This window comes from Tachysurus vachellii, chromosome 13, assembly GCF_030014155.1.
Source record: "Tachysurus vachellii isolate PV-2020 chromosome 13, HZAU_Pvac_v1, whole genome shotgun sequence".
NCBI lineage: Eukaryota > Metazoa > Chordata > Actinopteri > Siluriformes > Bagridae > Tachysurus > Tachysurus vachellii.
Genome location: NC_083472.1, coordinates 15,921,469 through 15,934,210, shown reverse-complemented (window position 1 = coordinate 15,934,210; position 12,742 = coordinate 15,921,469). Strand labels below are relative to the sequence as shown.

Below are 12,742 nucleotides of genomic sequence, written 5' to 3'. Positions count from 1 at the left end.
GGTGTGAGGCGAACGTGCTAACCACTAAGCCACTGTGCCCCCATTTCTTCTAATTAATCGCCTCAATTTATTTAGTTATTTAAACCCCACATTTTAAATGTTAAAATTGTGCTGTAAACTTTCTTGTGCTAAAGTACTATAAAAGATTTTTATTTTATTTGATTTCCCCTCTAAAGCATGTATTTTTTCACCAACATGGAATGGGTAGGGCACTGTGAATCTTATTCAAATAAATGCTCAGCCAATGTTCAAGGTCCAGAATGATAAGACCTGCTCCAAATGACGTAGAGCAATCTTGGATTACCTCAAGGAATATCCAATTATCTACAAGTACAGATAGACACTGTGCAACATTACAAAAAGCCTCAGGATTATTTACCTGCCTCTGGAAAATGAGAAGGGACTACAGAGTAACACATGGGTTCATTTGGACTTGGCTGTCATTGTGGGTTATTCAGTCTCAGGTTCATTCAGGTTCCTCTATGATATTTTGGACTGCATATGTAGAGGTGCACTATTTGAGCCCAGCGACTAACCAAACGATGATAAGTGTGTGTGAGTGTGGAGTGTATGGGTCTAAAACACCTTTGAAACAAGCCTCTGGATTTGTGGTGCTCCCAAAATTAGATGCACTGGCCTGCCATCCAAATACCACATTTAATATTAAGGAGGATCCATGGATAGCTCTTATCAAAAGAGGCAACTGTACGCATGCTGCGAAAATTCAAGCCGCACAGCAACAGGGAGCATCGGCTGTAGTTATTTACAATCTTGACGGAACTGGAAATGGGACAAACACAATGTCTCATGCAGGTGTGGCAGCTCTTTTTCTAATCCAGTGCTTAGATGACCTGGGGTTAAGAATCAGGTTTTAATATCTGTTTGTACAACAGCATATTTGTACATATATTTGCTACATATATTTTACAGTTCCAGCTCAACAGTTCTTTGCTGTGCTTTATTTTTTATATATCTCCTTTTCCATAATTTTGTTCTAAGTATGTGTTGAATTTATGTGTTTTTTATTTGGTGGGGGGGAACTTGGTGGTGGCAAGAAACTTGCCTTTCCCAGGGGACACAACACCCTAGTGGTTCCCTTGCAAAGCTGATCTGCTGTCTAATATGAAACCAGAGAGATTTGGAATCATCTATAGGACACAGAAGACTACTTACTGAGCACTTGCAGATAAAAAACAAATAATTCAAAATGAGCCAAGCTCTATTATTCCTAGCTGGCCTTCTATGTCCTCATTTACCTTGAAACCTACTAGGGGGGTGTTATATATAAGATAGCAGGTTACAGTTGTCAATATAATTGTGTTCTGGTCTGAACAATTTATTTTTATTTAACAGGAACTGCCAACATAGTGGCAATCATGATTGGAAATATCCTGGGCAGAGACATCACAGACCTTATTGAGAGTGGGATTGAGGTCTATATGAGCATAGCAGTGGCTAGCCAACATGGTCCCTGGAACCCTTTTTGGATTTACATCATGTCTTTCATCTTCTTTGGTATAACAGCCATCATTATGGGCTACTTCACCTTTGTAGTCATTAGCCGGTTCTACCAAAACCGCCAGCTTCGGATCCAGCAGGTTAGGCATTTACCAGCTTTTAGATGAACAATTAGGATAAAATATATCTAATCTAAGTTAATTAATAATTTTTTTTCTGATACATATCAGTTTTAGACTGAGCTTGTAATTTGTGAACTTTTTCTTTTTACATAATTTCTATGTTTACAGAATTCATCATACAGTCAAAAAATGGTGATTTTTCATGCACGGAAATAGTTGTGAATGTACAGTATATTAGATTCCTGATTTAAAGTTGGAGGATTATACCTTGTATTAACAATTTTGTTTGTTCAGGAAATCAGCATCATTTCTTACCATCATTTCAGCAGAATCAATTGTTTTGTCAAACAAGTACTTTACTTTACTAGCTATTTATGGGCAAAGTTCATCAGCCTACTTCCTTATAGCTTTTAAATAATATAGTTATTTGTACTCTTTAAATTCCAAGATAAAAACATACTTAAACATTAAGCAACTTATCTATAAAAAAAATAATAATTACATTTTAAAAAATTTGATTGAGTGTCTAAATTTATACAGCCATTGACAATATCAATCGGATAAGCGGTAGAAGATGAATGAATGAATGAATGAATGAATGAATGAATGAATGACAATATCAATAAGTTCATCTTCTCTTAATAATTTTACAGAGAAAGCTTAAAAAAGTGGCAGAGAATGCTGTTGCCAAATTAGAAGTCCGGATCCTTTGGCGGACCGATCCGGTACTTTCTAACTGCAATAGTTAATTATCAAGTTACTAAGTAATATCTTATGAGTATAAAATTAGATTATACTATGAAATAATAATAATAATAGTAATAATAATAATAATAATAATAATAAATGTGTTTGCAGGAAGTTGAAGCAGAAGAGTGCACCTGTGTTGTTTGCTTAGATTCCTTTATGAGGTGTGATGTCGTGACAACTCTGCCTTGCAGGTAGTCAATGGTTAAACATTAGAGAATGCTTTGCTCTAACAAAAAAATGAAAAGTTTCATTATATTTACAGCACTTGACAGTCACCCTTATTGTGAGCAACGTTTATTTATCTTATTCATACTACTGCTACACATATATCTCATTTATACTTGCTCAGCTGCCCAGCAGTGGTTGGCTTGGCAGTGGGAGTGGGATTTGAATTCATGGACTTTCAATAGTAGTTCAATGGCCTAACCATTGACCTACCACTACTCACTAATTTTATCTCAGTTACCTTGGTATATTTTATTATATCCCATATCGGAACATTCTATTAAATCAAGAGTTTTCATATACACACATAGTTAAGTAACAAAGGGCAAGAGATAAGACTTAATTATCATTCCTGGTGATACTCCACTAAGCCTAAATTGCCTAGAATGGTTTTCTAAAGGTAATATTACAGAAGAAGCCTATACATTATATACATATACATTACAGCACATGTACATTATCCTATCTCCTTATGAAGGGGATGGCCTTCTCTCAATCTACCATGAAAAGTTATAATTTGTCATTTTGGGGACCTTTTTTGCAGAATGTTACAAAGCTCCATGACATCTGTTAAATTCAGATGTTTAAATGAGTTCTTCAAATTATTCATGGTTCCCCAGTAACTCAGAGACAAAAAAAAAAAAAATTAGTTATCTGCTTGTACTTTAGCATGATGGACAGTATGGAACTATATTCCTAGTGATAAATTATCTGTTGATAAAATAAGAATTTGTGTTTATTTTTTATTATATATGCATTTAATACATAGAAGAAACTTTTATTTAATATTTCGTGATCTAAAATGTGTTTTATACATATTAGGCTCATTATAATAACTTGTAGTTTTGATCCACATCATAGCCTAAATTATCATACATCTTAAAATATAAATGCTTTTTTTTTTTTAATGCTATCCTTTTTTTTTTAAAGGATTCATTCATTTTCAGAAATTGAATGCCTATTTGTTCCATAATATTTCTGCCATGTTATTATTTGTCATTATTTGGTTGTCTATTCTAAGTGGGAAAAGTCTCAGCTACTCTGGCTATGTATAGGAAGAGGAAATATATTATTTTTACATTTTCATGTCATAAAAATGTAAACTTATGACACAATAGATATTGTAAAGCACTTTAAACCTCTATATAGGTTTCTTTCTAGTTCCTATATAGAAACCAGATTTAAAAGGGAATGCACCCTCATCTGGATGAGACCAAAAAATGTGATTAAAAATAATTTCATTTCTATAACTGTATATAGCCAAGTGCAATTGTGTAATTGTGAAAAAGGAGCTTTTGGGAAATTTAAAAGCACCATCATAATTTATGAATTCATTATAGTTTTAACATTAATTCCTTTATGCCACAACATCCAAACATCCCAGTTCACCAAACACTTTACCAGTTTGGCCATGAACCAGTTAATAAATGGCTTGACTAAAAAAATGTAGTAGTCAAATTGGTGAATGAAGACCTGACACAGTGTGGAGCAAAAAGCTGGGGTTAGAGATGGATTTCAAATGTTTGCTCCCTGGACAATAAATTACACTACATCTGATTAGAGCAGATTACATGGCGAGAGTTTGGGGACTGCTATATGTATATTTGCACAGAGACATGGCAAAGTTCCGGACGCCGCCATTCAGCTAAATGGGCTCACCTCGTTTCATGCCGACAGAAATGCAACTCTGTGCGGTAAAGCTCGCTGGGTTGATGTGTGTTTACATCAACATGGAATGGTGTAAGAACTCTGTGCTTATTTCTTTTTACTGCTCATCACTAGGGGAGTGTTTTAGATGTAGGCCAGTTTACTTTACAGTGGGAATTCAACACTGTTTTCATTGTCGGAGTGTACATTCCCCCCAGCACTAATGCTAAAGAGGCTCTGTGTGAGCTCTATGGGGCTATTAGTGATCTGCAGAATGTTCACCCTGATTTGAATTCTCAAATCAGTGCTTGCTAAATTCCATGTATGTGGACTTTGCAAAGAGAGGGGAAAACACGACCCCCACCCCCACCTTGGCTACTCAGACCACATCTCTGTTATGCTAATTCCTGCATATGGACAACTCTGATGCTCTTAACCAGTTCTGAAGCAGGTGAAAACCTTGCTAGCAGGAGCTACCTCTGCTCTTCAGGGCTGCTTTGAGTGTACTGACTGGAACATCTTCAGGGAGGCTGCAACCAATGTGGACTCCGTAAACATGGAGGAGACACCCAGCGCATGTGGCAGGGCATACAGGCAATCATTAATTACAAGATAGCTTCACCTGCCTGTGATAGTGATGCCTCCCTCCCAGATGCGCTAAATGACATCTACGCTCGGTTTGAGGTGCAGAACCACATATCAGCGAGGAAGACCATACCTACCCCAATGAACAGGTACTCTGTCTATCCATGGCCAACATGAGGAGAACTCTATGCAGAGTTAACCCACGGAAGGCTAAAGCATTCCTGACAGGGTGCTCAGGAAATGTGCAGAACAGCTAACCTATGTCTTGACTGACATCTTCAACAAACCTCTCCATGGACAATGCCATTGCCACGACCCTTCATTTAGCTCTCACTCACCTGGACAATAAAAAAACATATGTACGAATGTTCATAGACTTCAATTCAGCATTCAACACAATCATCCCTCAGCACCTGATTGAGAAGTTGAGAAGGCCTGAACACCTCCCTCTGCAACTGGATCCTGGTCTTCTTGACTGACAGACCTCAGTCAGTCAGGATCAGGAACAGCATCTCCAGCACTAGTAAACTGAGCACTGGTGCCCCCAGGGCTGTGTGGTTAGTCCACTGCTGTTTACTCATAATTGTGTAGCAATGCACAGACGGAACCACATCATCAAGTTCACTGATGTCACGACCGTGGTGGGTCTCATCAGCAAGAATGATGAGTCAGCAAACAGAGAGGAGGTGCAAAATCTAACTGCCTGGTGTAGAGCCAACAACCTGTCTCTGAATGTTGATAAAACTACAGAGATGGTTGTTGACTTCAGAAGATCACAAAACGACCACATTCCGCTAAGAATTGGTGGTTCAAATTCAAATTAAATTTATTTGTATAGTTATTTGTAAAAAGAAGAAAAAATAAATTATTAAAATAAATTAATACATACATTTAAAGTTTAAAGATTCATTTTAAATATATCTATCCCTATCCCTAATGAGCAAGATGGAGCCTGAGATAATATGAGAAAGAAACCTTGAGAGGAACCAGGATAGAAGGGAACCCATCCTCATTTGGGTGGCACTGGACAGTAAATAATGTAAATGTAAATAATGTCATTTCTACAACAGCTTATAATAGTGCAAATGAGAGCTCATGAGGAACTAATGGGTCAGTGCAAACTTCACCATGGACCCAACACTAATTCCTTCCTGTCAAAGTCTTCAAATGATTGTTGATAAAGAACAGACCATTCAGCTGACTGATGCAACGAAGTCATGACAGTCTCCGGGGGCCTCTATCCACAACAATCCCATGAGACACTGGCTAACCATACAGATCAAACGGGCAGGGTGACCACCGGGTCAAACCAGGGGAGTTAGGATTGACAAAGTGGGATCTCGAGAGCTTCATATATAGCTCCACACAGAGAGAGAGAGAGGAAGGGGGGGGGATTCTTAGGTATGATTCTAATCAGGTAACGGACAATATAAATTATGTGCAGAGTGCAAAGTGCAGACAGGGGCTAGCAGACAGACAAGGGCAAAACTAGCTATGTTAGCATAACTTGGAAGGCTGTTCCACAACTGTGGGGCTCTGTAAGAAAAAGCTCTGACCCCTGCTGTAGCCTTTTGTACTTGAGGTATTACCAAATAGCCTGCACCTTTTGATCAAAGTAGGTGTGATAGATCATAAAAATACAAAAGATCACTCATTTACTATGGCACATGACCATTAAGTGCTTTATGGTTTAGTATATTAGTATTTTAGTATATAGTATTTTATAATCAATGTGAATCTTGACTGGGAGCCAATGCAATGAGGTAGGGATGATGTGTTCATATCTTCTGGTTCTAGTTAGGACTCTAGCTGCTGCATTCTGGACTAACTGGAGCTTGTTTATGCTCCTACTGGAACATCCAGACAGTAAAGTATTACAATAATCCAACCTAGAGGTAATAAATGCATTAACTAGTGTTTCTGCATAATGTAATGACATCATATATTTCTTATCTTAGCAATATTTCTGAAATGAAAGAAGGCTATTGATATTTTTAATGTGAGCTTTAAATGAGAGACCAGTATCAATAATCACACCAAGGTCATTTACTGCTACACATGATGTAATAGAAAGACCATCCAGGGTTAATCTGTAATCAGAAAGCTTACTTCTGGCCTGTGGTCCTACTAAAAACACTTCTGTCTTGTCAGAATTAGCAATGAGCAAGTCTGGGGTTACTCAGGCAGCAGTGGCAAGGAAAAACTCCCTTAGACGGTAAAGGAAGGAACCTTGAGAGGAACCAGACTCAAAGGGGAACACATCCTCATATGGGTGGCACTGGAGGGTGTGATTATAAAAATACAGTCAAACAAATGTTGTATTGATGTAAGATGTAATTAATCAGAAGGACGTTAGTAAGCATCCATTGTCTGATGTCTTTCACACAATCTTCAATCTTATTAAGCTGGTGACTCACATCTGACTTAGTTGAAACATATAGCTGCGTGTCATCAGCATAACAGTGGAAGCTAATACCATGTTTACGAATAATTTCACCAAGGGGTAGCATATATAGGGAGAAAAGCAATTGGCCTAAAACAGAACCTTGCAGAACACCAAACATTACCTTAGTTTGTTTAGAGCAGTCACCATTTAGATCTACAAACTGATAGCGATCTGTCAAATAAGACCTGAGCCAGGAAAGGGCTGACACCTTAAACACCAACAACATGTTCTAGCCTATCAACACCCAAGCTCAACCTGCCAGAGAATTGGACCTAGGGAATTATTATTCATCACAGAAGACATCTCAAAAACACCATAAAAATACCAACTGTATGAATAATTTTGAGCACAACTGTATGTTTATAGAACAGTTAGTATGTTAGCAAATCCTACTTTTCTCCAAAAGATATTATATAAAATTTTTTTTTACTTATACAGTGATGTTTAAAAGCCTGAAAAAAAATCAAAGATTTTCTTTAATTGGATATATATATATATATATATATATATATATATATATATATATATATATATATATAAACAGTATAGGAGGTTCTGAAATTTTAAAAACATTTTAAACAGAAAGTAAACAAGCAAGCAAGTAAATAGCTTTAAATTGCAGTTAACAGGTTTATGTATATGTTTATATTATCAAAGTACACAGCTTTAATAAATCAAAGGCAGATGTTCCTTATAGACTTTTGGCTGCTATTCATTTCTGTATGAGTCCCATGAACAGTCTGGGCATGTCCATGCATGAAATAACACCAGGTTGGAAGCTGTGCTGTGGGAAGTATGCAAGCCAGGCATACACAGATGATACTCATTGGATTAAAATAGACCTTACAGTGTGTCTGTATTGTTTTAGAATATAGCATTCTCAGTAGAACTTGTGACGGCGGAGCAGGCACCGTCGACCCGCCACAGCCAAAGTACTGCTCCTCGCCCCCGAAAGGCTAAAAAACCCAGAAGAAAAAGGCGGCGGTTTAGCACCATGGACAGCGCCGCTGACAAAGCGCTAAAAAGGATTCAGCACCAAACTGAGCACGCTGTATCAAGGTGGGGCGACAGAATTCCAGACAAAAAGCGGGAGCCAATCAGGAGCACCGCTGTGGCACTCACCCTCTGGCTGTGCAACACAGTGGAGAGACAGGCTCAGCGGCTAGAGAGAAGTAAGAGTGAAGAAATTGGTTTACTAATGTGCTGCCGCTCTCTCTCCTGGACAGATTTGCTTTCATAGGACACGCTGCCTGCCTGCTAAGACTGAGCCATGCTCCTGGAGAGGACTGCCTCACCTCGCTACTGCAGTCCACCGTCATGCTGCCTAGGCTGGGACCCTGGATCCCTGCACAAGCACCCCTATCACCCTGGAAAAGGAGGGACAAGTTTGTTTTCACCTTATCAGGGGTTTTGGCTGCACTGAAATTGCACCTGTACCTTAAAGTAAAATAAAGCCACCTCACGGTGTCCCATCATGCAGAGTGTGCTACACTGGTGGAGAATGCGGGCACCAGACATGGAGGAAGCTCCATGTCCCAGACCCATGTCTCGGAAACCAGAAAGGGGGAGGGCAGGAAAATAAACTCCTCCTCCACAGAGCAAAAAGTCAACAAATATATATTAAAAAAAACAAATATCCAAGGGGGCAAAAAGCAAAATCAGGCCGGTGATATCCTCTGTAGGCAAGAAGTGAGGCGGCTTCCCCCACCAGAACAAATTCAGAGGAATGTCCACCAAAAAAGACAAAAGTCCAAGTTCAGGGATTAAAATGGAATGATCAAAAAAATGCTCTCATAATAATCCAGTGCCAGGCTAGACGCAATCCCGCTGGGTCTGAGAGTGGCAGAATCCTTCTGTCAGAAAACCGGGGTTAAAAACAGACCCAAATGCAGATAGTAAAAAAAAAATTAATAAAATAATTAATAATTAATAAAAAACAAAACCAAACACAGACAAAACAAATGACAAAACAAATAACAAGGATTCTGCACTGCTAAAGGCAACACGGCATGTCTAAATACTGAAGACAAGGCGGGAAGAAATAGACAAGGGCGTGGCAGACGCGTGAACACAAAATGTAAACAAAGGGCACATGGGAAACGTCCGGGCTAGATCCTGACACTCAGTCTTTGATAGTCAATACAAGGCCTCAGGCCACCCCTTTCTTTTTTCTTTGACACGAAAAATAATCAGGCTGCTGTGTAAGAGTTAGAGGGTCTGATAAAGCCTGCTGCCAGAGCCTCCTCTATATAGTACTCTATGGCTTTAGTTCTGGCCTAGAGAAGGGGAAATGTTTGGCAGTAAGTCAATGTTGCAGTCCCAGGGTCGGTGAAGGAGTAGCTGGGAGGGACGTGCTTTACTAACACCTCCCTCAGGTCATGGTAAACAAAGGGTATGTTGACATTCTGTGTAGTGGGGCTCTCAATGGAGGTAGTTTGTCATGGGAGTTTGTGGGTGAGTTTGAGACACTGCTTGATACAATGGGGCTACCAGCAGATGAGTTCCTTATTAGCCAATGATATTTGAGCGTTGTGCTCGCAGAGCCATGGGAAGCCCAGGTTACCTGGTAAAGTAGTGATGAATAGGACTATGTTTTCTGTGTGAAAATTCTAATTTGTATAGTGTGGGGTGGTGTTTGGTGGGAGATAAGGCCATTCTCAATGGGATGACAGTACACCGCTGTGATTCTCAGGGAAACAGGGCATGAAATGACTGGAATTTGTAGCTCATTATTAGCTGATGGTGGATTCAGCTGAGGTAAATCCAAGGCAGATAATCCAAAGACAGCAGGCAAACACATAAATGTAGCAAACAAAGATAATCAGTAAATAATAATACATCCAATAATCAGTGTAGCAAGTAGCGAAGATAATGGCGTGGTAAGTACAAACAGAACAATGGGCCATGCACAAAAATGGCAAACAATGAAAGAAACGGATCAGTGTGCAACAGAGTTGACGGTAAAACCCAGAAGCACACATCCGTAAACCCAGATGTCAGTGGGGTGTTACAGATAATACCCTTAACTACAGGCCATTCCTGTTAAGGTCAGTACCTTAAGTGATTGACATTCAGTCCTGATGATGCACAATGCTCTACTCTTATCTTCATGATGGTTTTGGGAAACCAAAAAGAGAACAGCTTCACATTATACAACTTTACAAATTATCTGAAAATTTGAGAACTGATATGTACTAGTTTTTCTTAAAAATTATTATGTGATTATGTCAGCTTTATGTGACATGTTATGTTGATTCTGTAATTCTATGGTCTTTTATTCCCCTGCAAGCCATATTTTCCACAAAACATGCATTGAACCATGGTTACTGGAACACCACACCTGCCCAATGTGTAAATATGACATCCTGAAAAAAGATGTAAGTTTAATTTATACACTGTTAATTTAACACTGTTAAATTAAGATAGCGGTTTAAAAGCACAATCACCAATAAAATGAGTCACAAGTGATGTTCCTATCTTTTAACAAAAGGCTGCTTTGAAACCTGGTCAGGAGTCCTCCATAACTCTAGCAGATGTCAGATTTTATCCAAGCTCTGTGTCCGGTTTACTGGGCAACTCATCAGGTATGGTCAGATCTCCAGAGCAACAAGGAGAAGCTAGACTAAGCTTAAACACCCAAACTGTTGAATGTAAGTGTACATAATTTCATGTGGGCCTTATAATAATATGCTGTATTAATTGACAATATACGATATACCTAACAATTTAGAATCTGGTTGGAAAAAGAAATAGAAAATTATACTTAAGTAAAAGTATATATAACCTCAGGACCTTACTCAAAGAGAAAATGCTCAGGCATAAATTTACTCAATAAGAGTAAAGTATAAATGCTACATTTGAATAGCCTCATTTTAACGCAACTATGTTATCTATCTTTAACTGCAAACAGATTTGACTGATATCATGCCCAAGAAGAGACATTTGATAGTTGTATTTAAAAAATCTAAATAAAATGTATGAAGTAAAAACTATGACTTACTTACTTTAAGTATTAAAACATTAAATTATTATTAATATTCAATATCAGTCAATATCCCAGAATAAGCATTTAATGTTAATGAATCGGCTAATATTGACAGCATTTCCATTAAGAGAGTAATACTGATGAAATATTGACACTATACTGAAATATATGATGCAGTATGTTTTTCCCCCATTACTTTAGCTGCCGAAGAGCAAGACAGAGGCAAAATGGATCACGGTTATCTGAACACAGCATTTGAAGAGGAACAGGAGAACCATCAGAGCACTAACCATCAGACACATCAAGTTTAGAATGTTCTGTTCGCTAGGATGACACTAAAGGATCAATGTACATATATGTACAAGCTACATAAAGCAGCTTGAACAATACAATAATCAACCACATCACCATGGTTTGCATTTATCTAAATTCAAATTATAAAAACTAAAAATTCTGAACACCCTTTAATAAGGGACATTGCTGTAAAGTAGGAAAAAACTATGAACATAAAGATAGTTATAAGCAACTATGCTATACTATGAAAATTTTGATTTTTTTTCTCCCCATGACTATGTGCTTACTGCGCTGCTATGCAAAATAATTTCTAAATGTTTTCAGTACATCTGCAAGTGAATCATGCATGTTTGTGAAGTACAATCAAATAATTTTCTAATTTTTTTCCCACTCATGGATGTAATAATTATATTTACTGTTCATTATAATTAAAGTACAAATATAATTTTAATTAAAGCTGCAAGCAGCATTTCCCGGGTTCAAGCGTTTAAGGCCTTTAGGGAGTTTAAGGCCTTAAAGGATTTTCACATACACAAAGTGACCCGCAAGTTACAGAGGGTGCCACAATATATGTCATGTCATGCTACATATGTCATGCTACAGAGGGTGCCACAATATATGTCATGTGAAGTACTCATCTGTCCAGTTTTCCCTAAAATAAACAAAGTCATATCCATAAAGCGAAGAAACACAAGCACCCAGATGTAGAACGAGTGACCCACAAGTCATTTCCTGAAGAAAATGTGAATGTGCTTGCACGTGGCAAATTCCCCTCATCGTGCTGAGTGTTTTGATGATTATGTCACATGTCCATGTTGTGCTAACTCTTTTGATTTCGCTCATTTTGGGGGCGGGGCTACACGTGACGTCAGTTCCCCTCATCCTGCTGAGTGTTTTGATATGTAATATGTCCATGTTGTGCTAACTTTTGGATTTCGCTAATTTTGGGGGCGGGGCTACACGTGACATCAGTTCCCCTCATCGTGCTGAGTGTTTTGATATATGACATGTCCATGTTGTGCTAACTTTTTGATTTCGCTAATTTTGGGAGCGGGGCTACACGTGACGTAATCAGAATACCCGCGAGAATCAGAATCTTTCTCAGAATCAGAATCTTTGCACAAAATTGGGTTTTTGGACTGTTGGTGGCGCTAGAGGGCTTTTGTTTAAAAATGGCTGTTTTTAGTGATTTTTCCGTTATAGCACCACCAAGTGGCCAATCGCCGCGGT

The 12,742-nt window shown here is 38.3% G+C and overlaps 1 protein-coding gene across 3 annotated transcripts; it reads left to right on the top strand.

The window, feature by feature from the left end:
- Positions 1-309: 309 nt before the first annotated feature.
- Positions 310-11,968, top strand: LOC132855484 (RING finger protein 148). 3 transcript variants are annotated; one of them, XM_060884449.1, is made up of 7 exons: positions 316-813; positions 1,354-1,598; positions 2,234-2,305; positions 2,439-2,521; positions 10,523-10,610; positions 10,724-10,883; positions 11,420-11,968. In XM_060884449.1, exons 1-7 carry the CDS (start codon positions 393-395, stop codon positions 11,527-11,529), a joined length of 1,179 nt encoding a protein of 392 aa, XP_060740432.1. In that variant the 5' UTR covers positions 316-392; the 3' UTR covers positions 11,530-11,968. The 3 variants fall into 3 exon arrangements, with proteins under 3 accessions (XP_060740434.1, XP_060740433.1, XP_060740432.1); XM_060884450.1 differs by lacking the exon at positions 2,234-2,305 and having other exon boundaries at positions 315-813; XM_060884451.1 differs by lacking the exons at positions 10,523-10,610; positions 10,724-10,883; positions 11,420-11,968 and adding an exon at positions 8,460-10,516 and having other exon boundaries at positions 310-813.
- The last annotated feature ends 774 nt before the right edge of the window (positions 11,969-12,742 follow it).

Excerpts from the sequence above, each read along its gene's own strand:
- LOC132855484 (XM_060884449.1), top strand. The coding sequence starts at position 393 with ATGAGAAGGGACTACAGAGTAACACATGGGTTCATTTGGACTTGGCTG. Across the intron at positions 814-1,353 it reads AAACACAATGTCTCATGCAG|GAACTGCCAACATAGTGGCA; the intron begins GTGTGGCAGCTC and ends TTTATTTAACAG. Across the intron at positions 1,599-2,233 it reads GCCAGCTTCGGATCCAGCAG|AGAAAGCTTAAAAAAGTGGC; the intron begins GTTAGGCATTTA and ends ATAATTTTACAG.